General features: G+C 43.3%; 1 protein-coding gene across 1 annotated transcript in view; it reads left to right on the top strand.

The window, feature by feature from the left end:
* The window catches only part of PHLPP1 (PH domain and leucine rich repeat protein phosphatase 1), a 135162-nt gene extending 119312 nt beyond the window's left edge, over positions 1-15850 (top strand). The window contains exons 12-17 of the mRNA XM_083870625.1: positions 35-197; positions 4506-4636; positions 8320-8424; positions 9342-9536; positions 11631-11859; positions 13776-15850. Coding sequence (XP_083726751.1) covers positions 35-197; positions 4506-4636; positions 8320-8424; positions 9342-9536; positions 11631-11859; positions 13776-14903 — 1951 coding nt within the window. The 3' untranslated portion in view covers positions 14904-15850. The remainder of the gene's footprint in view (positions 1-34; positions 198-4505; positions 4637-8319; positions 8425-9341; positions 9537-11630; positions 11860-13775) is intronic.
* The last annotated feature ends 10438 nt before the right edge of the window (positions 15851-26288 follow it).

The raw sequence follows: 26288 nt of genomic DNA, 5'->3' as shown, positions 1-26288 counted from the left end.
TGAAAGAAAAATTCTCAAATTCTTGTTTTCATAGTAAAATGGCCAAGCTGGAAGAGTTGGAAGAAATTGATATTAGTGGGAACAAACTGAAAGCCATTCCAACAACCATCATGAATTGCAGACGTATGCATACTGTAATTGCTCACTCCAACTGCATTGAAGTCTTCCCAGAAGTCATGCAGCTTTCTGAAATAAAGGTAAAAAATGAATGTGCTTTGGAAGAAGCAAGCATAATGCAATTTCACCAATTCTATTCTGCCCTCAGGTCTCTCATTGCTATGGGATAGTATATTCTCAGAGAGTATGGGGATCTGACAGCTGCTTTCTCCTCTGAAGTCATGGGCAAAATATTTGCCCTTGTACAGCGTCAGAGTGGAACAAAGAGGAGCCTCAAAATCTGATTTTACACTTACCTTGGTTACACTGTATCTTTTCTGTCAGATAAGTGTTAATTGTCTTCCTCAGTCTGTTTTGATACAACTTAAACATTTGGCCAGAGTTGTGCCTAATTAACTCTTGCTGCCTTGGCAATTGGTTGATTCTGTTGGAATGGACTTTGCTTAGAGTGTGTCTTAAAAACCGCTGAAGCTGCAGAACAGGATAGACCTCGGGGACAGAGATAAATTTGGGGAGCACAGGATTTGAGTATTTAGGCAATCTACTTTCATTTTCCTAATTGCAGTCATATTTTGCACAGCAAGAAGATTAGCTAATCTGTCTCCTGTCTGTGTTTCCAAAAGTAATTCTCTCCTTTTTCCAACACTTATTTTTGAGGGAGACGTTCTTCACTTGACCAGAGTATGAACACTACTCCTTACCTTTTGTGAGCTGAGTTCCTGCTTCTTGCCTGGCTCTAATGCAGAATAGTTTGCACTGTGTGCCCTTTCTGCTGGACAGAGCTGGGAGACGGTTGTCTCACAGCATACAAATCTTGTGATACAGCAGAAAAATCTGTCCTTCTCTGGGGCTGAGAACTGATTACCTATTCAGGGACTAAAAACAACTTAAGTGTCCTTCTGACACTTTGTGAAGTCAAAAGGCTAAGTTCCCAGCCTGCTGTGTGTGCCTCAGTGTCTGGGGTCATGGAAAGCAGCAGGAGCAATAATTCTGTTGGACAAGTGAGTATATGTAAAGATGAGCTTTGTGGTTTCAGCCAGGAAATCTCAAACAAACTCGTGGGTATTTGAATACTCCTCCCTCTTTGGAACAATGGCCAGAGGAAGCAGAGGGCCATTTAGAATCAATCAGAAATAAAGCCTTTTTTCTTAGAGGAAGAATTGGGGTGGGGGAGCAAAGCTCTGCATGGTAAACACGTCTTTAAAATATGAGGGTGGTGTTAACATAAAAAAAATAATGTAAACATACTGATAGGGAACAGTCACCTTTTTCCTTTTGTTTGTGCATCTTGGGGAAAACTGAATGCTTTAAAGAAGTGTCATATTTAAAGTGCTACTTGGCCACATTGGGCAGCAAAATGCTCTTGGAAGAGCTGGCAGTTTCTTCCTGCTGGTTCCCTATGGTTTAGTTCTCTTCAGCAGAACAAAGAGACGTGGACGTCACTAAGTGTTTTTGGGAATGCAGGGATAAAGTGTGGCTTAATCTAGGAGGGCAAAGTGTTCTTTGACTCCCCCTTCGTGGAAGGAAAATGCCTGGTCAGTACTCAAGCCTAGTTTTGACTTCCATGAGATGAGTTCATATAGTTGCCAGATGGGAAGGTGCCTTGTTAGACACACTGGCATTTGGGTGATTTCTTCAACTCAGGGTCAGGGTTGGTGTTTATCAGTCTGGAGGTTAAGTATGTGCTGCCTGTCTGTATCCATTTCTTGCCCTTACCCAAGCTCCTTCTTAGATAAGGGGTGGCATTCAAAATATGCCAAAGTGCAGAATTTATTTCTTTAACTATGGATTTGGTCACTTGGTGAAATAAGCTTGTTTGTTGCAAAGCACAAAGTCATCCAGTCTAATGCCACCTCTGTTATTATATCATATTTGATGATTAATTTTAACTGAAGGGGCATTCACTCTAAACTCCTGGGGAAACTCTGTTACCTGAGGTAATGGCTGTTATACTTCTGTATTTAATTAGCCTGAGAGGCTGACTTATTATGTTTTTGGTGTCAGTGTCACTGGAACAGTTAGTAGCAGCAGTTACTATGCTGTCTGAAATGATTTCAGAAGGAAGACTAGTGTAAATGATGATGCTTTACACTTGCAGTAACTCCAGGACTTCAGACACAAGGTCATTTTAAAGATATAATTGTCTCTCCACCTTTTTTACACACTACAGTCAAGGCTACAGAAGTTGTGTGTTGTCCTCTCTTTCAAAGAGCCCAGTGGAGACCTTGGAAATACCTTGCACAGTATGTTTTTAGGGGTTTTATTGTCTTTTATAGCAGGAATTTGTAGGTTTGCCCTGTGCACACCAAAATGTCTTCTGTGAACGGCCAAGCAGCTGGAAGCATTCACACCTGAGTCAGTGCCCCAGCAGACTCTTCTCTGCAGCTGTTGTGTGACTTCAGTTTTCTTGCTTTACAAAAGAAGAAAGCCAGATAGTATTGGTATGACCACCTTCAGCTACAAGTGGAAATGACCCAAATCCCTTCCAGCCTTGAACACAATAGTTACAAAGCTGTGAAAGCATCAGCCTAAGCAGATGCTCCCTGTTAAACCCTGTCTTCCAGCTGGCCCATCCGGTGCAAAATCCTGTGTGCAGTTGCAGTTCTTCTGGTGCTGCATGGGTGGGGCAAAAACAGCTTGCATTAAAATAACACAGGAGGAAATTGGGATAAGATAGGAAATAAACTTTCCTGCTTGCCTGTAAGCAAGGATTAAAGACAAGGACTAAATTTAGCATAGACCCACAGCAAGTCCCTCTTGGCCTGTTCTTCAAAGAGTACAAGTAACACCTAAGAAATTCCAACCTGATAAATAAACCATCTTTGCTAGTGCCTAGGGATCAAGGGATCTGCTGTAGAGTGTCACTTTCTTCGGTGCACTGGGCATTTAAGGAGAACAATGAAATTACTGGTATTTGTACTCTTCATTCCAGCCTGCTCTTCCATCGAATATATAATGGAGGTGTTGAACACAGCAAGGGCTGCTGGCAGCTTCCTTAATCTGCAAAGCAATTACTGGCTCTCTGGAAGCAGCAAGAAATTGTGCAGAGAGAAAAAGCTGGAATAACTGCTGCTAAGCTGTCTACTATTTTGTTTGCGTGACCGATTTAAACTTTGATTTCCTTATCAGGCTTAGATAACGTCAGCAGTTTATTCTTCATAGATAATAAAGCCTCCATATTAGACAATCTCAGGATTCAAGATTTGGGTCAGAAATATTTTATTTTCATTGCACTTATTTAATAAAGTGTTTGGAGACTGTTCTTTTCTGGGATTTACTAGGTTATCTTATGTCTGCTTCCAGCTCAGGAGCTGATGTCTTTAAATATACCTACAAAAATGAAAGTGCCTCTCTTGTATTGATGGAAATTACATAATGGTCAAAATGTGCAGCTAGAAAAAAATCTCCCTCTACCCCTTTCAGCTTTTTTATTAAAAGTTTCTGAAGTCTTTCACTTTTGCAACTTGAAAGTAGAAAATGGCCTTTCAGAAAGATGTGGTTAGTTCTTTTGTCCTCTTTTAAATACCAGTCTGCTCTGTCCTCTCAGAATTACTTTTTTTTTTTTTTTTTTTTTTTTTGAGGGGTGGGGGGGGCATACTACACTAGTCATCCTGTAGTAGCTTGGAGATAGATTTGATTTTGTTCTCACATGCACTGTTTTTCCCTGTGTATTGACTTTCATTTGGATATGCAGCTTTAAACAATGTTTGGAGATTTTGTCATTCTACTGTACTTGTTCTAGCAAATTTGTGCTTAGGTGATAGATAGCCTGCAAGTTTCTTTGTATTTTGTATTTTTGAAATGTTTAAAGTTTTTTTTTTCACTCTTTTAAAAAAAAATTTGTATTTAAATGCAAATCCATCTAAGACGACACTGATTAAAACCATGTTTAAAACTGTTCCAATATTTCCCCCCTCTACTCCTCCCTTCCACATACATTAATAATGCTACTTTAATATCCCTCAGTAAATACTGAATTCCTGGGAGCCTGATGCCAATGACTTAGATGCCCCAGCTGTACTTATCTCCATTTCCTTTGTCTCTTAAGAGACTGTTTTCATTAATAACATTTTTCTTAATTACTTTGAAAATCCACTGACTATCACTGTGAAGAGCAGAGAAAACTTACTGGTTTTGTAACAAGATGACACCTGACTAGAGATGGAAATGGAAGGAACATATTTCTAGGTGTCCCAGACATCTGGCAAGATGGCTAAATGCCATGTAAGAATTTCTTTTGTAAGAACCACTTACTTAAATGAATGGTCTTAGGTCTTGATTGCAGCCTTTATTGTTCATGAAATGTGCATTACCACATTTAGTCAAAATTTGTATGATCTTGATGACAGCTGAATTCTCTTGCTTTTTTGGCTGCTTTCCTTTTGCAGTGTGTGGACCTAAGCTGTAATGAACTGAGTGAAGTCACATTGCCTGAAAACCTGCCTCCAAAACTGCAGGAGCTGGACCTGACTGGAAATCCCAGATTAGCCCTGGATCACAAAACCCTGGAGCTTCTGAAGTAAGTTTCCTTACCAGAGTGGGGAAGGAGCAGAACAATTCTAGATGTGAAAACCACAATACACAGGAATGGAATCTCTTTTAAGGAACTTGTTTCCCTATTGCCAGTGGATCGGAAAGTAACTGATTATGTGAATAGGTCAGAAATTGCTTCTTCATTGACGAGGATGACTTTACCCATTTTGGTGCAATTGCTTTCAGCTGTAACTCCTGGAGGGGTCTGCTAGTCTGGTGTAACCAATGTTGGGCCAGTTTGATTCCATTTTACTTCTGACATTAGATTCAGCCAAAAGACATATTTTATACCACTGATGAGATACCAGTAGCTGCTTGCTATATCTGTTTTTTTGCATTCATCCTGCTTGGACCTGTACTTGCCATTATGCTGTTTTTTACCTCTTTACATACTGTTTCTTGTTCCTTTCATATCTGTCTGCTTCTGTGCTAGAAATTATATGGTTTTTGATATTTAAACTGCTAAAGACTTGCATCTCTCACTCTGTTTTTAGAAAAACTGTTTCCTTTGCTTTGGGATCCTCAGTTTCCTTCCTGTCTACCTGTTTGTTTCCTCCCCTGGGATTTAAGTGTCATCCATAACTGAAATTCCCCAAGTGCTTTGTCCCTTTTTCTGCTGTGTGATGAGGAGCTGTAGGAATAAACCCGATAATCTGTGGAGAATGGTGCTGCCTTGAACTTTTCTCATGTCCCGTAGGAAACTGCACCAGCTCCAAGTTTCCTTCTAAATCTCTTTTTTCTTAAACATTAAACAGTTCCAAGGAGGATTGGTTTACTTTTTAGGGGTTGAGTAGTTACTTCATGTTGTTTGCTTTTAAATGGTTTAGATCAGACACTGGAATAGTAACTCTCATCTGTTGTGCAAGCAAGGGAAATTTACAGTGCGAGTTTACTTTTAGCTTGAATCAGCAGATTTTCAAAATATAGGTGGAAATTTGAGTAATGATGATTTCTCTCAGATAAAAACAAGAATCCATGTTCTGCAGCAGACAGGAAAAAAGGGGCATGCCTCTATTTTAAGAGTTGCTCTGTTGCATACAGGAAATCCTCCTGAAGAAGCAGTGTGTAGTATTGCTCTGGTTCATAGGGGAAAAGATATATATGTTTTATAGAGGTAATGAATGGTGTCAAAACTTAGTGAAAGATCAGCTTTTCTTGTGCAAAACCCAGCAGACAAGATGAGCACACATCCTTTTGCCACATTAGTATTCAGGCATCATGCATGGTAGCATTCTTGTACAAATTTAAATTCTAAGTAGTTGAATAGTAGTGTGGCCCAGTTATATGACATATTTTCATGGGCATATGTGTGGTCCTTAATTCATGGGAAACTTTTCCCTCCTGCATGTGCGTTTTCCTTGCTGTTCATTTTGGCCTTGGCAGTGCGGGTGGGATTTTTGTTTCTTTATTTTTTGGGGGGAGGGGGAAGGAAGGAGGTGGTGGGGTTTTTTGTTTGTTTGGGGGTGGGGGGGTGTGTATTTGTTTTGTTTGGATTTTTTGTTGTTGTGGGGTTTGTTGGGGTTTTTTTTAGTTTTGGGGTTTTTTAAAAAATTAATTTTTCTTAAAACCACAAGTCTGTTCTGTTCACTAGTGTTCATTAGGCACAACCAGCTGTTTCAGCCTCTGAGGGGTTTCTCAGTGTCTTGATATGCTACCCTTACTTTTACGGTATACTGCTATAATTGACTGTGAGGGAGGAGGTGCTTCTTTCACTTGATTTTTGTGGCAGGCACAAAAATACTTGTGCACTTGGTACTTTTTATATCCTCCTTCTGCATGTGAAAGGCAGCTCTCCATCTGTGCCCTGGCAGAATTCAAGCAGGTAGTAGGTTAATATGTATTCTCAGTGCTGGTGAGAAGAGTCCTGTCATGCATGCTTGCTTTTTTAGTATGTTTGGAGATCTTAAAGGAAGGTTGCATACTTGGGAGGATGTTGCCAAGTGATTTATTGGATGTAAGGATTTTCATTAGCAATTAAAATAAAAAAGAAGAAAAAAAAAAAGATGCTGTTACTCTGATTTTTAGGAGGTAGCATCTAGTTCAATTTTAACAGTGATTTTAAATTAAGGGGAAATAAGCCAGACTGTCCAGATGCCTTAGCCTGTATTGCCTGCATAGGATGTTCTGCTGGGTATCATTCCCTTCAGGACACATGGTCTGTTTGTACTGGTGCCCCTAAGGAGGCTGGAACCAGTGTGTTGAGGTAGCTTTTTTCTTTTTTTTCCCCCCACTTTTGGGAAGCCTTGAGACAACTCTGGGTCCTTTACCTGCCCAGGAGCCAGTGGTCAGTCAACGCAGTTAAAAAAGAAACAAACAAAAACTTTTGTGACTCAAGTTCCTCTGCCCTGGAGATAAATGCCTTGTATGAGAAGTCTGCAAAGAAAGTTTGTTTGCTGATATGTGTCCTGCTTTGCAGGTGCAACAGAATTAAAATCTCTGCTGCTTTAGAAGAGATCCAGTTTGATTTGGGGTTAAATATTTTTAATAGTCATGGCAAGATGTTTGCCTCCTATTTGTCACACAGAGGGCTGCAAAACTAAGAACTTAAAACACAAGTGGTTCCAATATTATTTATGTAATTTGTTGGCTTTTAGTCTGCCCTCACTGATGTACATCCTGGCTATTAATGTAAAAAGAAATCAAACTGGATGTGACAGTACTTCAGGTTATTTGAGGAGGGCTTTGCAGTATAGAAAAGACGTTCCTGTGTGTTCAGGTCAGGTGGGGATTTAGAGGAAAAACGAATGCTCAGAGTGAACAGTTAGACCTTTCTGCTTGTGTCCTTTTATGTTTCATTTGGTTCATGAAAGGTTTGGGTGCCTTTGAAGTGTCTGCAGCATGTGGGGAGCTCGCTTTTCCTGCCTTTGGAAGAGAGCAGTAGGGTGCAGGGGGTAGGTCATCTCTCCCCAGCAAAGCAGGATTGTGAAGAGAAGAATATAAACAGAGAGGGCTGGGCCCTTTTTAAGTCTTTACTATGCTCCGGGAGATACTTGAAATTCAGGCTAAAGGCTATGTTGGTAGTAAATTGCAGGGTAGAGGATCAAGGGCCTATGTGAAAATTGGACTGCACAATTGGGGAATGCAGAAGGGCTGTGCTGCTGTCAGGACCACAGGCTGGCTCTTGCAGGTTGGTGCAGGATCACGATGGAGCTGATTGCCATTTTGTGGGTGTTTTCATGAAAGGCTGTTACTACATGTTGTTTCTAAACAATTATTTATTTTTTTTTTCCATTTAAGGGTTGCTGTGGGTCATACAGGAGATTTCATTTGAATACAATGAAAAGAGCACAGAGACTTGTAAAAATGGTTGAGAGAGATATACAAGTTAAAAAAGTCACTTCACTGTACTGGCTTTCATCAAACTAGTGGCAAATTCACTTTGTATTCTTACAAGGTCTGGTTTGAACCAAATAGCTCAGGGGTGAAGGCAGGGAAATACAGGCCAGCTAAGCAAAGTAGTGCAGCTGGACACCCTCATAGAGGCTCAGTTATTGTTGGTGGTTTACAGGCACATCAAGGTAACCACTTTGGATGTCCTGCTTCGTTTTCTACTATTAAATGTGTTACTAAGAACTGAGAGAGAAAAGAAGGTGTTCTTTTCACATTTTCAGTTGGATCAGGTCAGCAAGTCCATCCATTGCATGTATGCCCTCTCCTTTCTCCTTGCAGCAATATCCGGTGCTTCAAGATTGACCAGCCCTCGGCTGGGGACGCGTCGGGAGCGCCGGCGGTGTGGAGTCACGGCTACACGGAGGCGTCCGGCGTCAAGAACAAGTACGGCCTGGCACGGGTTTGGTTGTGTGGGCGCCTCTGGGCCGTGACAAAGAGATCCTTTCCTCACTGGAAGTCTTGGGGACGTTTTAGGGCTTGCAGAGGCCAAGCCACGTCTCTCCATTTGTGTACCGAGCTCTCCTGCCTGGCTCTCCCCTTGGGTCTTTTTATGGGAAGTTGCTAAGATACGAGAGTAGCCGACACATTTGGTCTATGCAAGACTCTGTTCCTTGCAAAAGATCTGAGTGTTTAAAAGCATTTCCCTCTTTGCAAAGCTTCTTTATCTTCAACCAAAGGATGTTTACCAAGCAAATCAGAGATACTAAAGAAGAGACAGAATGGCCAAGACTCTGAATATTCATAGTGTGTGGCGCTCCTGTGACTAAGGCAGCACTTGACAAATAATGTACCAAGAGTCTGCTAGTCTCTGTGTTGCTGGCAATGTGATGAATCTTTTTGTTCCTCAAATACCTTTTTAGAAATCTTCTGCTACCTAGGTTTCCATAGCAAGTGCCAGCAAGCCTTTCCTAACTCTTAACTGATTTAACACACAACTTGGTCATCAGCATGCTAGATCCCAAGGTTGGCTTTGGGAGCAGCAAATGCAGTTTAAATTGGTGTTGTTTCAGAGATACTTTCCCTCCCATTTTTACAAATGAGGGACTTTCTTATGTTCTGGAAAGGAGAAAGAATCCTTAGGGCTTGGCTTGAACTTGCAGTATAGTTCTGTCCATATCTTAGCACTATTGGTGGGCCTGACCCATCCTCACAACTCAGAAAGCAGTCCTGAAACACCTGTGACCAGAGGTGGTTAAAGCTGGCACTCAGACCAGGCTGCATCTCTCTGGTCAAAATGACAAGTTGGGAAACTAGTAGTGGGATAGAACCCCTGATGTTTTCCTGCTTTGTTTTCTCCCTAGGCTGTGTGTGGCAGCACTTTCAGCCAACAACTTCTGTGACAACCGGGAGGCCCTTTACGGTGTGTTTGATGGGGACCGCAATGTGGAGGTGCCCTATCTGCTGCAGTGCACGATGAGTGACATCCTGGCTGAAGAGCTGCAGAAAACAAAGAATGAGGAGGAATACATGATCAACACTTTCATCGTTATGCAGAGGTGAGTCTTGGATCTGAAGTTTTTTTTTACCTTGTCTGTGCTTACAGTGCAGTTTCTTTGCTTTTGGGTCAGGCACCTGCTCTTGCTTCAAGGAAATGTGAGTCAGAGAAAAAAGCTTTGGTATCTAGCTCCAGTGTTCTCTTTTATGCTTGTTTTGTGAATATTGTCTCAGTTCCTTTCAGGTGTGGGGAGAAAAACCCCAACACCTCTCCAGCCAAATAAAAAAATAAAATTCCAACCCACCTGCAAAGTTACTAAAATCCTCATGTCCAGGTGATGGGTGGAGGTGTATTCCTTTTTGGTATCTTTTCCAAGTCTTAAGGTTTACAATTGGCCATAACCAAGTAGGTGGTATAAATATCTTGATCATCTTTTTAAACTTCCTTGCTACAACTGCCTGCAAAGCCTAAACTCATCCTTTCTGCTTCTGTGTACCAATTCAGGTTACTTAAGGCTACACAAATATTTAAAACATGTAGTCTGACTTCTTAGAAATCCCCTTGGCCTTTGAATATTATTTGAGCAGGACTCGTCCAGAGAGCTTGTGATACAATGGCTGTGAGTGTAATAGTAGTTCTGTGTAGTGGTTTGCAAACCGTGTGTGCTGTTCTGGACAGAGGAAGACATTGTGCCTAGGGAGACACTGGATGAAGGAGGAGTATGAAGGGAATTGAATAGAGGAGAGTGAAGAGGCCAGGGAAACAGAGGGGGAGGCAAATAAGCAGCTTAGAGACTGAGTAAATGGATCAAATTAAAAGTAGCATTGTTTATCATTGAATTGCTGCACCGTCGGAAAGGAAAAGTACCGAAGTTGTACTGGGGGAAGATAGGGAAGCAGTAGGGTGGCATTGAATCTTACAAACACAAGGGAGAAAACACTCCCTTCCCATAATTGCTTATAAGTGCCTCAGACTGCTAAGTGAGAAAGTGGTTGCTATATACTTAAAAGATTCAAAAATAATAACAAATTTGAGTACTGAAAGTACTTACTAAGTGGTTTTGTTTGCTACTAATGCAATTTACGAGAAATGTGGCATTCCTACAAAAAGCTCTTTTTTTTTTTTTTTTTTTTTTTTTTTTTTTGTCTGAAATCAAAATCAGCTGACCATTTCTTTGGAGAACCAGAAATAATTTTGATTCCAGTTGCATTTAGCCATTCACTGATGCTTACAGATGATATGTAGCACTCCTAGACTCTTTTTGTTAAAAAATAATGTAGAAAGCACATTGAGGCTCAGTTGCAAATTTAGTTGTCCATTTTGTCTACAGGATTTTGAATCTAAAGTTCTTATTAGCTATACCTAGCCTTAACATAAATATTGGTAATTAGCTTTCTAATTACTATAGAAGTAAGATCGTGATAAACAAGCTGCTGGGGAGGATGGATGTTTTTTCACAGTCTAATATTGAGATTAATTGACGTTTTAATGGCAGGCATCTGAAAACTTCAATTTTATTCTTTTTTTTTTTTTTTTTTTTTTTTTTTTTTTTTTTTTTTGGTCCTTTTCCTACTATGGCTTCTGCTGGAAAAACAGGCTTAAACATTTCTAAGAACTTTCTTAACAGTATAAATGAAAAATATACCTTCTTACAGTGGAATTCACAGCCACTGTGATTTTTTTGGTCATAATTTGACAACTTTTAAGAGCTGAAGATACCACAAAGCAGTAAACCTCTGCTTTTTGCTCAAAAGTAGAGTTTTTTTACAGTCAGAATTATTATTTTTATAATAAGATCTATAGCTTCAGAAGCCAAAGAAAGCTCTATCTGACCTTTAAAACAAGGATGTAAAGATGTAAAGGAACAGACATGAAACTCTCAGAAGTACAAAGATTTTTTTTTTTTCTAAAATTGAGCATATTTGAGTATCTGCATTTGTGAAAATAACACCCTGCCTAAGAGTTGCACGTGGGATCCCTGGGGTGCTGGTGCTGTAGTGTCACAGTCTTCAGTGGAGACTTTGTTTCAGTCCCAGTGATCCAGTAGATGCAGTGCCCTGAATGTTTCTGGTTGTGGAACAGTGGCTGTTTCTCTGCAGCGCCCTAATACTTGTTTTCCAATTAATGAACAATCACTGTTTTGTTTAAATTCCAGGAAACTTGGAACAGCTGGACAGAAACTTGGAGGCTCTGCTGTCCTTTGCCATATAAAACATGATCCCATGGACCCTGGTGGATGCTTCACGCTAACCTCAGCAAATGTGGGGAAGTGCCAAACCGTTCTCTGCCGGAATGGGAAACCTCTGCCTTTGTCCAGGTGTTACGTGATGAGCTGTGAAGAAGAGCTGAAGAGGATTAAGCAGCATAAGGCCATTATCACAGAGGTTAGAGAACTGCTGGGGACTGTTGCAACTTGCAGCTTCTTTGAAGAGCATTTGCACAGCAGTGCATGAAATTACATGTTGATATCAGTAAACTCTAGGAGGTAGTGTTCATGGTGCGGGTTCCTCAGTTGCACTTTTCCTTTCAAGGTGATTCATAGCATGGAGTCAAGTTGCTTTTCCATTCCGTTTCCATGCTGGATTTTGATTAGCTTTTAAGAGTGAGCAGCTGTGAGCATGTTGCATTGAAACAGGAAAGCAGATACTCTCCTTCTAGTGGGAGAGGAATTGCTGTGTTGGAACTGTCATGGAGAGCTTTTCCAATTAAAAAGGATGAGAGGGCAGAACACTTGGAGCAGTGCCGTCCTTCCCTTAGGAGACTCCTTGCTCCTGGCAGGCTGACTTTGCTGTCTGAGCTGTGTTCCCAGAACTGCCCTTTGACAGGCTGCTCTTGAAGAGAGCACTTGCCCAAAAGGAAAACTCACCCTGTGCTCAGCTGAACCATGAGAGAGGAGAAAACTATTTGTTCCTTTCTTAGAAGCTTGAAGCCACTGCTGTCAGTTTTACTTTGCCTTGCGTGACACATGCACAGGAATAGATAAATATCGAATCCTCCTAATGGTGAGAGAAAGGGCAGAAACCTCCCTGCTGTGTGCCTGAGAGCAGGGTGGGCATGTGTGTGTGGAGTAAGTCATGTGTGCCTGTTGATCTTGCCTGGGAAAGGTGAGGGCTGGGATCTCAAACGTGACAAGTTGAAAGGGAATCACTCATAGTGTGCATCATGGAGGCACCCTCATTCTGTGGCTCCATAGAGGAAAAGGGGAATTTCTGGGCTGAATCTTCAGATGACTCTGATTTCATGCACACTGATGACTTATCACTGCTGTCAGCCTTCTAGGGGGAAAGTTAACAAGCTGACATGAGGGCTTTTTTTTCTTTTGAGTGATTTTAAAGAGGAAGCTTTTTTAGTCTTGGTTCACATTTTTGTGGTTTTCTGCTTTATAATTACCCCTACAGTTATTAGCTGGACCCAAAGAGTGTAAATCCTCGCCTTTGCTGTTCTTCTTGAATACGCAATTAGCAGGGTGCAGCTATCCCCAGCAGGCTGACAGATAGCCAGTCTTACTGTTTCAGACACTTGCTCTGCTTATTGTGGCAGCTTGGATTCTAACCAGGACAGGATTCTGGGATTTGGACGTGCATGGGATTCTTTTCCCAAATGTGTCCGTTTTTACTGATGTTGTCCCTTCAGATACTACTCCTCCTCCCTTTTGAAATGTCATATCTAAGTGGAAATGTAGTAAGTAATTGGGGCGTGTAAAACATTTCACTACAACTCAGCTGACTGAGAAACGCAGACTTGCTCTCTGCTACATTTGCCTTGCATGCTTAATTTAAAGGGTTTTGAAAAATGAACCTTGGTTTCTAAAGTGATGAGCCAAGATGAAACCTACAATTGTTTACAGCTGCAAGAGAAGACTTGTAGCTGAATGACCTGCCCCTATATCAAATGTGTGTTGCTTTGCTCTGTCTAAAGCCAGATACCGATACCGTGGGTGGAGGAGGGATAAGTCTGACTCACTGGTTAAAGATTTGTCCAGTTGGCTCTTGCAGCTGCAGGAGCAGAATAGATGGCTCTTTGTTGCAGCCTTCTGCTTTGTTGGTCTGTGCATAGGTGGTGCTGATGACAAATCAGTCGGGTGTAGGAGGTGCAGCACAGGATTGCAAATCAGCCCTTGCTGCGCTCTAATTCCAGCTCTGTCACCTCCTTGCCAGTCACTTTGCTTGTCTGTCTCCTTGTCTGTGAATGGCAGTGTTGGGGGTACTGCAAAAACAGCCATCAGTAGAATACAAGGAGAGGCAAGTGCTGTATATTCTTGTCTGTCTTGTTGCCAACTTCCTGTTCTTTCTAATTTCAGGATGGCAAAGTGAATGGTGTGACAGATTCAACAAGAATCTTGGGGTACACCTTCCTTCACCCAAGTGTTGTGCCGCGCCCTCACGTCCAGTCCATTACCTTAACTCCACAAGATGAGTTCTTCATTCTGGGGAGCAAGGGGCTGTGGGACAGCCTCTCCATGGATGAAGCAGTTGAGGCCGTCAGAAACGTGCCTGACGCACTGGCAGCTGCCAAGAAGCTTTGCACTTTGGCCCAGAGTTACGGCTGCAACGACAGCATCAGCGCCGTCGTGGTTCAGCTGAACGTGACGGAGGACAGCTTCTGCTGCTGTGAGCTCAATGGGGTCCCACCCCCCAGCCCAGGCATCTTCCCCCAGTCCGTCAACGTGGTCATCAAGGACAGGCCCACAGACGCGCTCGGGATGCCGTCCTCCAGCAGCGGCATGGCTTCAGAGATCAGCAGCGAGATCTCCACCTCGGAAATGAGCAGCGAGGTGGGGTCCACGGCCTCTGACGAGCCTCCCCAGGTGGCCATGAACGAGAGCAGCCCGGCCTACCCGGGGGAGCAGCGCTGCATGCTGCACCCCGTCTGCCTCTCCAGCTCCTTCCAGCGGCAGCTCTCCAGCGCCACCTTCTCCAGCGCCTTCTCCGACAACGGCCTTGACAGTGACGACGAGGAGCCCATCGAGGGGGTGTTCACCAACGGCAGCCGCGTGGAGGTGGAGGTGGACATCCACTGCAGCCGAGCGAAGGAGAAGCAGCTTCTCCAAGTGCCAGTGGAAGCCAGTGACGAAGGTATCGTCATCAGTGCCAATGAAGATGAGCCCGGCCTTCCCAGGAAAGCTGAATATTCTGCCGTGGGCACAATAGGGCGCCGGCGGGGCAATGGTTCTGTGGCACCGCACGAGAGGAGCCATAACTTAATTGAAGTTGCGACGGATGCGCCGCTCAGAAAAACCGGGGGCTACTTTGCTGCTCCAGCACAACCTGATCCTGATGACCAGTTCATTATCCCACCAGAGCTTGAAGAAGAAGTCAAGGAAATTATGAAGCAGCACCAGGAGCAACAACAACAACAACAGCAGCAACAGCAGCAGAGGCAGTATCCAATGGACCACCTGGCAGACTATTATGACACACCACTATGACCCATTCTATTTACTGATCAGAAATAAACTAACAAATAAGGAGACTTGACTGTGAGACCCAGTGGGCTTGCATTACAGCAGGGGTTTTCCTTATCCTTTTCCTTTATATACTTCCTTTTCCTTATCCTGCCACTACAGATAACTGCAGCTTTTCAGTTTGTTAGGTTTAATATTCATTGACTTTCTTCTAGAGACGCTTGACTGGTAAAGTTTAAAATAGTTAACCCTCCCTTAACATATCAAGTGTAAAAACATGAAAACAAAACAAAAAAAAAAGAAAAAAAAGAAAAAGGTTTAATATATTGCTGAGAAACAGATGATGATGTAATATTTTTTAAAATGGCTTGTTTGTTTTGTTCGAAAAGCAGGGCAGTAGCCAGTGCTAAATGATTTAAGTAATATTGTAATACTGTATTTCTTTGAGAGAAAAGGCTTTTTTTGGTCTTGAAAATGATAGACATTTGTAGAATATGGAGACTAACTCCTAGGAGTTGCTTTACTCTTTCAGGTGACTTAAGTCACTGAGATTCACTAATTTTCTCTGAGAGAACAGTTGATTGGGAAATTCCTGTAAATAGCTCAGTGTTGTATAGTGATGCTTACATGTTTTGTAGCCTTGGCATTAAGGACACAACCTGAAAAACTGACCTTTTTTCTTAAGTGACTCTTTGGGCCATGGTCATTAAGCGTGATGGACTGTGTGGCTGTGTACAAGTTAGCTAGAGCCCAGGTGGTGTAGACTGTTGAAAGAAACCCACTTTTTCCTCCGGTCTCTTTCTTTCCTTACTTTTACAGACACGTTTTGTTTGTGTTCCTTACTGCTGCCACAACCAGCATGATTGTATAGAGCTCATTTGCTGTAGAACATTTACATACCAAGAGTTATATTAAAGCCGAATGCACAAATGAACATGTCATAATTTTTGTTATAATAAATATGAAATTTACACCTGATGTCTGCTTTTATGTCTGACTAGCTGAGCAGCAGCTCTCAAACAGCCGCTTGCTGTGGTTCCTCAGCGTGCTGCTCAGTTAAACCAAGAAGTCTTGAAACTTTTTCAGCTCGATCACACTTTAACACTAACTGCAGAAGCTCACTTGTACTTTCAGAATTCAAAGGTTGTGCAAAGTGGCCTTTAAAAGATACAAACCAACTCTCTAAGGAATTGACCTCTTCCTTTTTTTCTTTCTTGGTACTAATTCAGCACTATTGATTTGCCCTTTGCCACAGTATTGACAATGCCAGAAGACTGAAGAGGAGCGGTGTGCTCTGGCTCTGTCCCACTGGGACTGAGTGACTGAAGATAGAAATGATGAAGGGATAACAAAAGGTAGAAGGAAAGCATTGGATACTGAGAGAAGAGAGAAAATATGAGGAGAAGGCAGAAAAGTGAATTTAAAACTACCTATGTAAATTTGCTCCAATGTGCTGCATGAATATGAGTTCGATGGCAATCAGACTTTGGTAGCAAAGGGGCATCTTTTTGTGATTCCTGTGGGAAAGGTGCAATGTACTTTCTCAGTATTGCCCCCAGCCAACTGCTCCATTTTACTTCTCATTCTTTAAAAGCTGAATAAGTGTGCAGTCATGACAGTGTCTTGTCCCTTCTTGGCATTTGGTCTGTATTTGAGAAGAGGACTGTGGTGACAGGCTGTTGTCCTTATTCTGTTCTAGGGTGAAATGGCCAAGTTAGAACAGGATTGCTGTTAACAGAAGATTTTTGGTTACTTTTCCTTAATAATAACAGAGGAGCAAACATTAAAATACCTGGTTTGATAAATGTTTATAGCACTGTCTACTGTGGATCTAGAAGACTGTACTTCATTGTAATTTGAGCTTCAAAATAATCTTTCTTAAAGAAAACTCATTAAAAATGTATTTAAACAAAAAAGGTTTATGGTTTATTGGTCAGTAACTCTTAAGTGTTCTTTGGTAATCAGTTTGTATATTTCAGATTTTGCTGAATTGATTAATTGTCCATGGAAAATGTTCTCTTTTTTTTTCCCTTCTGTTCTGGTGCTGCTTGAGACTGAAGGTGATAGCAAGCAAGGACACTACCTTTGTAATTTTCCTGCTGCTGGTGGAGGAGTAACCTTGCTGCCACTGTCTGTGGTCTCAGTGCTGAGGTGTCTCTGCTGTGCTGCACATGGGATACCCCAGAGAGAGAGCAGAGGGCAGAATAGTGGTGGAAGGGGAACCGTTGCATGTGAGCTAAATTTTGGCTCAGCACTGACAAATGATACTCCCCTTCTCCCAAGCTAATGCACATAGACTCTGTAAAGACTTTCCCTTCCCTCCACTGGAAGGACAGACTCCCAAGAACTTGCCAGCCCCTGTGGCATTCACTGCTTACAGGCGACACTGTGCTTTCCCTCCTGATGCCCTTTGAAGTGTAGATGGTCAAAACTGACAGTCCGCTGAAGGCTGCCCCTTTCAGCCTGGTGCCTTCTGTAAAGTTAGCAGCAGCAGCATCCTGGAGTCAGGGCTTCTGTGGCAGCAGAGTGACAGGATTTTGGTGGAGGAGCTGTACCTTTGGATTTTTGCTCTGCCTTGATAAAAGATGGCTGTGATAGTAGCCTCTCTTCGTAAGTCACAATGTGAAGGATTGATGCATTCATAGGGACGACTTCATCCCTCTGTTGGGCTTTGTGTCACGCGTTGGGCTAGATTGGTAGGTTGGATGGCTTGCTGTGTGTTTGTAAATAGCATTTATTTTTAAACAAGGACAAAAGGTGTTTTGTCCTGGCTTTAAACTGGGGCTTGAAAAACAAGGTACGGTGTTTGTAACTCATTATTTTTTCTGGACATTGCCATCCCCTTTCACAGAAGGGGGTTAGCATGTTCTCACCTCATGGGAGCTGAAGCTAACGTCACTGATTGCATCTATACGGACTAATACTGCACAGGATTTTTGGGTTATGTTCACAGTGTGTTTTGCACAGTTCTGACCTACTGGGAATTATCTGACTCAGAGAGGTGGATTTGTTTGCAGAACTTCACAGCTGTAGCAGGGACGATGGCTGGGAGCTAAAAAGAAGACTTTCAGCCATGGAAAATGTAGAACCCCATTACCTTTATAATAAAACCTTGGATGTCCTTTGAAACTTGCTGATAGTTGTATTTGAGACAAGCAGAAATGCATGAATAGGAGGAGGTAGATGGCTAATGGCAGAGAAATGAACATATTCACATTATTTCCTCGAAGATAATTTTAAACAGAAAGTTGCGTTACTATTGAGAAATAACTGAGTGGCTTCTGTGCTTGTAAACGCGAGCCTTTTGTTAAGAGCCATAAAAGCTTTTTTCTTGCTTTCTGCCCGTAGTGCTCTAATGTAATGCACTGTTGTGCCAGAATAGCTTGTTGGCATCCTGCCTGTGCATTCAGCCTGTGGCACCACCACCTCCGTGATGGCCACCAGTGCCATGGTGGATCGCCTTCCTCTGGCTTACTGGCCTCGGAGCGTGCCGCTGCATCCATACGTGTTGTTTCCCTCACATCTACAGAATGTGCTGCTACTGTAGTGCCCCATAAGTCTTGCTTCAAGTCATGTCTTCATAGCAAGCTTAGCTTCATCACCAGCCCTCGTGTTTACAACTCATACATGTAATTTTCCAGCAAATTGTACATATTTATTTTTTAAGCATAACTTTGCTGCTTTGGAAGCACTTCTGTGTGGGTCTGGATGTTAATGAAATGTCACACTTGGCTCTGAAGGTAATTTCTGCATCTCTGCACTAGTCATGGATGGTGCCTCTCAGGTGCATCCTTGCAGGTCTGGGCTTGCAACTGTGCGCTTGAGTGGGTTGGTTGGGATAACCCCGTGAAGGGTGTGCTGGGCTGGGGGGCAGGAGGGCTTGAATCAATTCAAGCAAAGCAGTAGGATTCACAGGAGTGAACAGAACAGTAACTTCAGCCTCATCCACCTGATTTCCCTGGATGCTGCCAACCCTTAGTGGAGAGATGTGCTTTTTCTAAGAGGAGAAGTCACTCAAGTCAAACAGTTCTCAGCAGTGCTGTTGGGTCAGGTCCCTCAGAGCTTTGGCTGCACGGGGGAGCTACATGGCCAGAAGGTGGCAAAAATATCTTTTGGGCTCAGCTGGAACCAGGACAGTCTTGGCATCTGTTAAATGACTCTATGTTTACTTTCCTCTGTTAAACTGCTTTACTGCCCTGCTTTGTTAGTTCAATTGACTTGTTTGTGGCTAACGTCTGCTATTGTTGCAGTAATTGCTTTGTCTTACAGATTTGTTACCTTTGTGCTTGCACTGAGGGTTTCATGGGGTGCTGCATGAACCAATCTGTTTCCTCTTGATTACTTGCATTTTCCTTTGCCTTACACTGATGCATTAAGTGTTCAAATGCCCTGCCTAACAACACTGCTGCTTCTGTGGAAAGCTGAAAGTTAAAATTTGGCTGCTGCCTGAGAGCAAGTAACTCTTTGCAGCCATTTCAGTCAAAAGATGGGGGTGGAAAACCCCCAAATATTAAATGGATTAATCACAGCCCCAGGACAGAATCAGTATACCATTTATCTAGGACATCAGTGCAGAAAAAGCTCCTTGTTTGCTCCAAGTCTCTGGTTTAAATGATTGGTCTCTGCTTTTATCCAGACTGTTTTATTTGTATTTCCATTCCTGTTGAGGTCAACAGTTCATCCTTTAGATCATTCTTTCTCAGGCTGACAAGTTTGGATTCACCTGTGGTTGACTTGGATACCTCGTCCTACCTTTTATCTCATGCCATGAGCTAAACTTGCCCTCTAGGTTGAGACTGAGGCAGGATCTGAATGAGGCAGACACTATCTCATCTTTTTCCATATTTTTTTAATTTTGTAAGACAAAGGGAGACACTTAAACTGCAAGAGCTCATCAGAAGCATGACGGCATGAGGAAGCTGTTGTATAATAACTGCAGAGTGACAAAGACCTGGGACAGGCAGGACTGGTCTGTTCCCTCATAGGGAGATGCAGGGGCAGGTGATCCCCTGAGGCTTTCTGCTGTAGGAGATTCAGGGTGCCTGATTTACAATCAGAGTGTGGATTCCTGCACGTCAGGCTTTGGAGGAGAGGATGAAGTATGTAGTCTCAAGGCTGGGAAGTAGTTCCTGCTGGTGGATGAAGTTCATCTGGCTCTTCTTGCCCTGTTGCCCATTAGGGTCTCAATTCCAATGCCTTACTGCTCATCACAGCCTCTGGTGCATTTGGTATTTTTGTTTAAGCTTGTTCTTCTGCATCTCTCATTAAAACTTAAAGAAACAGAGAGAAAAGGGATCTTTTACCAGTGGTTCTGCAGAATTGTCTTTGGAGGTTTATGTTTAGGGCATGTGGGTAACTTAGGGGTGTCCCAGGGGCTATCAGTGGGTAGGGACGGGGCTCTGGAGGCCTTTAGGAGCTCCCAGTGCCAGCAGCCCTGTGATGAGAGCCTGGGCACCAGACACAACGCTCTGAGCACAGCAGGCTCTTCTCCCCTCGTCAGATTCAGCACAGCTGCACCAAGAGAAATAAATGTGTTTTAACCATAAAGTTGTCAGTATTGACTCGTGGAACAGATGGGATTGTTTTGCTAATTAAATGTATGCTGTTGAATGCTTTAAAGGAAATTGGGATGCAGAACTATGAAGAGAGACTGGTGTAGCAGAAGTCTGTGACTTGTAAGATGCTTTTTCATTTTAATCCTTCTTAAGGAGAGAGACGCCAGCATTTTGTGGGGAAAAAAATGCTGCAGTAGGTGCACTTGCAGTTAGTACTTACCTTGATCCTGAAATTACAGAATATATAGTGACATACAGTGCACAGAATAGTGCATTGAATACATAGTGAAGTACTCTACTCAAATGTATTTAAAATTGGGTGGCAAGGAAGAGCAAAAACTGCTGTGTCTTTTTAAAGTGGCCAGAGCTGCCCTCCTGAAAGCAGCAAATCTCCCTGAAAGCAAAGTTTGGCAAGTCATCTATGGTAGTTTCACTTAACAAGGGGTAAAAAGATTTTTCTGTTCTCTCATTTCTCTTGGGCCAAATTTGACCACAAATTTTCAGAATTTGTTTTTTTGCTGTTCAGAATCAGCTCAGGTATCAGCAAAGTCATTCCCTGGCATTTTTTGAATGCTTTGGAGACAAGAACATGGGAAAGGATGTCCCCAGACCATCCTGCGCCATCAGAAATAGGGATGTGTAGGAAGTGGATCCATAGCAAATGATCTTCCCCAGTGGTCTGTGGCTTGCACTTGTTTGAAGGAGCAATGCCCTTGTGAAAACGATCAGAGATGGCTTTCCTGTTTCTGCTGTATTTTTTCTGATGAGGAACTGGGCGTTTGCATTTGAGGTGGGGAAAGGCGTATTCCTGCTGTCTCTATTAATTGGGAGCTGCAAGGGCTCCCCCTCGTGTTACCGCGGGACAGGACCATCCTCCTCCTTGGCGGCTGCCAGAGCAGCGGCTGCATCCTGCACCCCTGTGCTCCCATCGTGCGAGCCGTGCAGGAGCACCAGAGGCACGGAAAAGCCTTTCTTCAGATGATCAAGGAAGGCAGCAACACTGACATAGCAGGACTCTGCTTCACACAGACTGAGGGCTGTCACAAGCCTCCTGAGTGTTGGAAGTTTTTGCTGTGGGTCGGAACAAGGATGTGAGAGCTGAAGGAGCCAGGGAAGCCACACCTGAGAGCACCTCACAACTCAGGAGAGCACCTGCAGTGCTGCCAGGTAAGACAAGGTCTTGGCAAGATCTCACGTAGTCCTAGCAAACCATGTGCAATGAGATCTCGATCCCAGCATGTCTTACTTATTTGGAGCAATAAACTGCCAAATCTTCCCCGTCAGAGCTGATTCACAACAGTCGAAAAATCTGAATCCCCTTTAAGTTGCACAAGTGCTGAAGCATTTCCAGAGAAGGGCACTGGAGCGGGTGAAGGTCTGGAGCACGAGTCTGATGAGGAGCAGCTGAGGGACCTGCTTTGTTTAGGAGAAAAGGAGACTCGGGAGATTTTATCACTCTTTACAACTGCATGAAAGGTGGGTGTAGCCAGGTGGGCTTGGCCTCTCCTCCTGAGTAAAAAAATGAGAGGTAATGGCCTCAGGTTGGACCGAGGTAGGTTTAGAAAAAAATGCTTTACTGTAAGTGTGCTCAGGCATTGAAACAGGCTGCCCCGGGAAGTGGTGGCATCACCATTGCTGGAAGTGTTCAAAAGATGTGGCTGTGGGCACTTGAAGACATGGTTTAGAGGTGAAGACAGCAGTGCTAGGTTAACAGCTGGACTTGATCTTGGAAGTCTTTTCCAACCTCAATGACTCTGTGATAGGGCCATCTTGTTGGGGAATTATTTTTACCCTCTGAAGCAAGAAATGCACCTCTTTGCACCTGTGTGCATCTGTCTCATGAGCCTTTCTACATCCTTCTGAAAAACTAATTACCTGTAAAACACATGCAGGCGTTTCCCAGACTTGAGCCCTTCAGCACGGCCTCAGTTTTGGGGAGCTCAGTAGCAGGTGCAGTTTGTGTGCAAAAGACATCCCAGGGAATCAATAAACCATTTGTAGTAATGAAGGGCATCCTGTGACTTGCCCCTTTTGCACTGTCACATGCCCGAACCAATTACATCAAACGTTTTGACAACTGGTGGACCTTGCGAGGGGTCTCATGTTTTATTTATGACGGGTGATGCTGAGCATCTGTGACAGTTTTTATGCTGTGCTGGCATTAAGCCGCTGCAATACACTGAGTGCCACCATTTCTGGGAGATGGACTATTTGAAGGAGAAGAGTAATGACAAATGTCACAGCTGTCATAAACAATGCACTCATAGTGCCCTTCAATAACTCACCTGAGTCTTGAAAAAGACAAGGAGGTGTCCAAGTTTGGCAAATGTGATTGAGGGATCTGAGTTTCTGAAGGTGTAGCTGTAGCTTTGCTTAACTCTATGGTGAATTGTGGTGGAAAACTACCAAAAGAGTAACTTAAGGCAGGTCTGCACTAGGAGTAAAATACATGGATTATGAAAGAAAAATTTCATTCAAACTGTTCTTTAGTGTTCTAATCCCTGTATGTATTCTCATCAATTTAAAGCAGTTTCCCATGTAAACTGAGATCCTGATTCTTCTTAACGCTAAGCCTTGAATTCAGTTTCTGTTGTTGTACAACCGGTTTGTGTCCCTAGTTGTTTCTGCACATTGGATACACTCAAACGCTTTTCTGGAGGATTCACATAGAAAGCTTAAATTGGGATAAAATGTATTATCGTGTGGGAATGTTTTCTTTTAATTATCTTTTGTCATTAAGAAAATAGGAGAGCTTCTTGTTTCTGCTTACCTGAAAATTTCCTCTCTGCGGATGGGTACAAAGGTTCTTCCCCCTTAGAGCTGCTCTGCAGCAGGATGACAATGCCCTAATACATGCAGATCTTCCAGCAGCACCAGATTTCCAGTTCCAGATACATTAATTATTTGGGAAATGTAAAGGCTATGTTAAGCTTATTTGGAAGACTAAACGTCCTCTCTCCTCATTGTCCTCCACCCCCCCAGTTTTGACTTTCACACTGAAACAAAAGAGCTGTGTCCTTGGAAGTTGATTTGCTTTCTTCTGGACAAGATTTACCCCAGAGTGAACTATTTTATCAATTTGTTTAAATAAAGGACACATCTAGGAAAATGGGTGCTCAAAGGTCCACAGCCCAGCATGATGAAATTTTCACGGCAGTTTACTCAATCTTGGGATGCAGGATCAGGGGAGAGGATTCCCTCCCCTCCTTCCTGCTCTCTATTTCCTTTTTTTTCTATCTGTCTCACCCTAAATATCTTATGCCCTTTGTTTCCTCCTCAAGATTAGGGCATGGAGACACATTTTTTTCAAAGACAGACTGTTTTTCTCTGAGACTCTTCTATGGGGAAGGGGGTCCCTCTGTGGGTAGCTAATGCTGGGGGGCTCAGCTGGAGGCTTTTCCCTCTGACTGACTAAAGCTGTTTGCTCACACATTGAATCAGACTGATGGAAATTGATGGTTTAAATCCAAAAGGGCTGGCCAGGAGTCTCACAGGGAACTCTGAGATGAATGAGCTACTCAGCTCAGCTCTTTTCACTAGTGACCTGTCACCTGCAGTGGGGCTTTTCTCCTGCCAGGCAGCTCCAGTTCACCCTGCAACTTGCATCCATTTCCTTGCATCTCCAGGGATGGTAACCATTTTAATCCTCTTTGTGAAGGTTCAGCAAAGGCTTGGTGTGCCAGAAGGCTTCTGGCTGTACCCAAGGCTGTGAGGTTGAGAGATGCTTTGCTGTTTACCCACAGGACAGACTCTTGCAAAAGGGCAGGTTTGGCCTTTGCTATCCCTGTTTCCTTCACAGCAGGTGAGGAGCTGTTGTGGTCACAAGAGGGCTGGATACACCCTGAGGATCCCCCTTACCAGAGGGACTGAGGGTGATGGCTGTGTGCAGTCTTTGGCTGCAGGTGAATTAGGCTGTCAGAGCCTGTGTCAGAGAAACAGCTGAGCCTGTTTTCAGTGCTGACCTTGAGGGCTGCACGCAGGCAATGCACACGCATGTATGCACAGGGCAAGCAGCAGGGAAAGGCTCAAAGAAATGGCTCAAAGATAGGAGCCATTTTCCCTGCCTTTGTTCACTGGTCCAAATGTGGATTATTGTCCCATACCAACCAGCAGTTGCTGTTCAGAGGTAATGGTCAGGCACAGCCATCTCCAGCAGAAAGTGGAAAGGCTAATCTGCCCTGGAAAAAGGATCACCTGCAATGGCAGCTGGGGATGACAGCCTGTTGCAGCCTTAGTCTATGTGTCTGCTGGACAATCTCTGCTCTTGTATTACACCTTCCAAGCTCACACAGTCAAGACTTTCATGTCTTCTAGAGGACATCAAGCATGGTGTTGTTACAGTTGGAAAGCAGAGTGGTTTGGATTGCTCTGATGTATTTGGGTTGTCCTTCACCCCAACAGGTAAGAAAGCTTCTGCTTTCCTGCCTTAGTCCTCTGAGAACTATTTCTGAGAGATTTTCCCCTCTCCTCTCCTCCACTTCCCTCTGTGAAGGTGAGTGGAGGAAACAGCACTGTTTATTTCCTCTGCACAATTATTTCCTAATAAACTTTTTTTCATGGTGTCGGGGAAGGAAACTAATTCAAGGCACAAAACTTTCAAGAAACTGTCAATCACTGGCTGTGGCTTTCTTTGGGGTCCCTCTGCTTGCAGTGTTGCAGGACCTCGGTATGTTTGTTGATGACACCAAGCTGACAGCTGGAATGCTTGAGGGAAGAGATGCCATCCACAGCCACCTGTCAGGGTCTCCAGCCCTAAGGAGTGGGCCAATGTGAACCTCACAAAGTTCAAACAAGGCCAAGTGCAATGTCCTGTACCTGGGTTGGGACAATCACCAATATCAGTACAGATATTGGTACACTGGGTGGTGAAGGGATCAGGAGCAGCCCTGTGGAGAAGGATAGGGGGGATAAAAAATGATGCATGAAAAAATGGATTTGAACTGGCAGTGTGCTCCTGCAGCCCGGAAAGCAAATCTCAACCTGGGCTGTACCAAAAGCAGCATGCCCAGCAGGGTGAAGGGGGGCATTCTGCCCTCTGCTCTGCTCTGGTGAGACCCCACCCAGAGTGCTGCATCCAGATTGGGGGTCCCAGCACAGAAAGGACATGGACCTGCTGGGGTGAGTCCATAGGAGGGCCAGGACAATGACCAGGGCAGCTGGCTGTGAAGACAGACTGAGAGTTGGGGTTGTTCAGCCTGAAGAAAAGAAGGTTCTGGGAAGACCCTTTTAGTTTTCAATATATAAAAATATATATTGGGGGGTCTGATAAATGTGGAGAGAGATTTTTTTACTAGAGCCTGTAGTGACAGGACAAAGGGGAACCATTTTAAATTAAAAGAGAGTAGAATTAGTTTTGTTATAAGGAATAAACTTGAGGCTGTAAAAGTTAGAAACATGAGGGGATGATGAGTGCAGGGAGGCCACTGGGTGAGGAGCTGAGACAATGTGACTGGGACTGACCTGTATTCAGCACCTACTTTTTGACTCTCCATGTAAAACACATAAAATTTCTCCTGCTAACAGGAAAGGGACCCAAAATGAACAGACTGTGAGGGACTCAGGTGTCCAAGGGAGGGACACTACAGCAACAGTCCACAGTGGAGCTCTGTGCACCATTTTCTAAAGACTGAATTACCTTGCAGCAAATGAGGCCTTTACCAGACACAGGGGAAAAAAGAGACAAGCAAAAAAACGCCCCCAAATCGATGTTCCCAAGAAGATTGTTGCTTTTACATAGCGATGACAGGCAAGCATCCAAAAATGAATGAGACAGAGTAAGAAGCCCTGAGATTAGAATTCATATTGTGCATGTATTTAAGGACTGATTTAAATTTATGCATTCTTACCTGCAACA

This window comes from Zosterops lateralis, assembly GCF_965231275.1.
Source record: "Zosterops lateralis genome assembly, chromosome: 1".
Lineage (NCBI taxonomy): Eukaryota > Metazoa > Chordata > Aves > Passeriformes > Zosteropidae > Zosterops > Zosterops lateralis.
The sequence above is the reverse complement of the archived record's forward strand: the minus strand, read 5'-3'. Positions and strand labels throughout refer to the sequence as shown.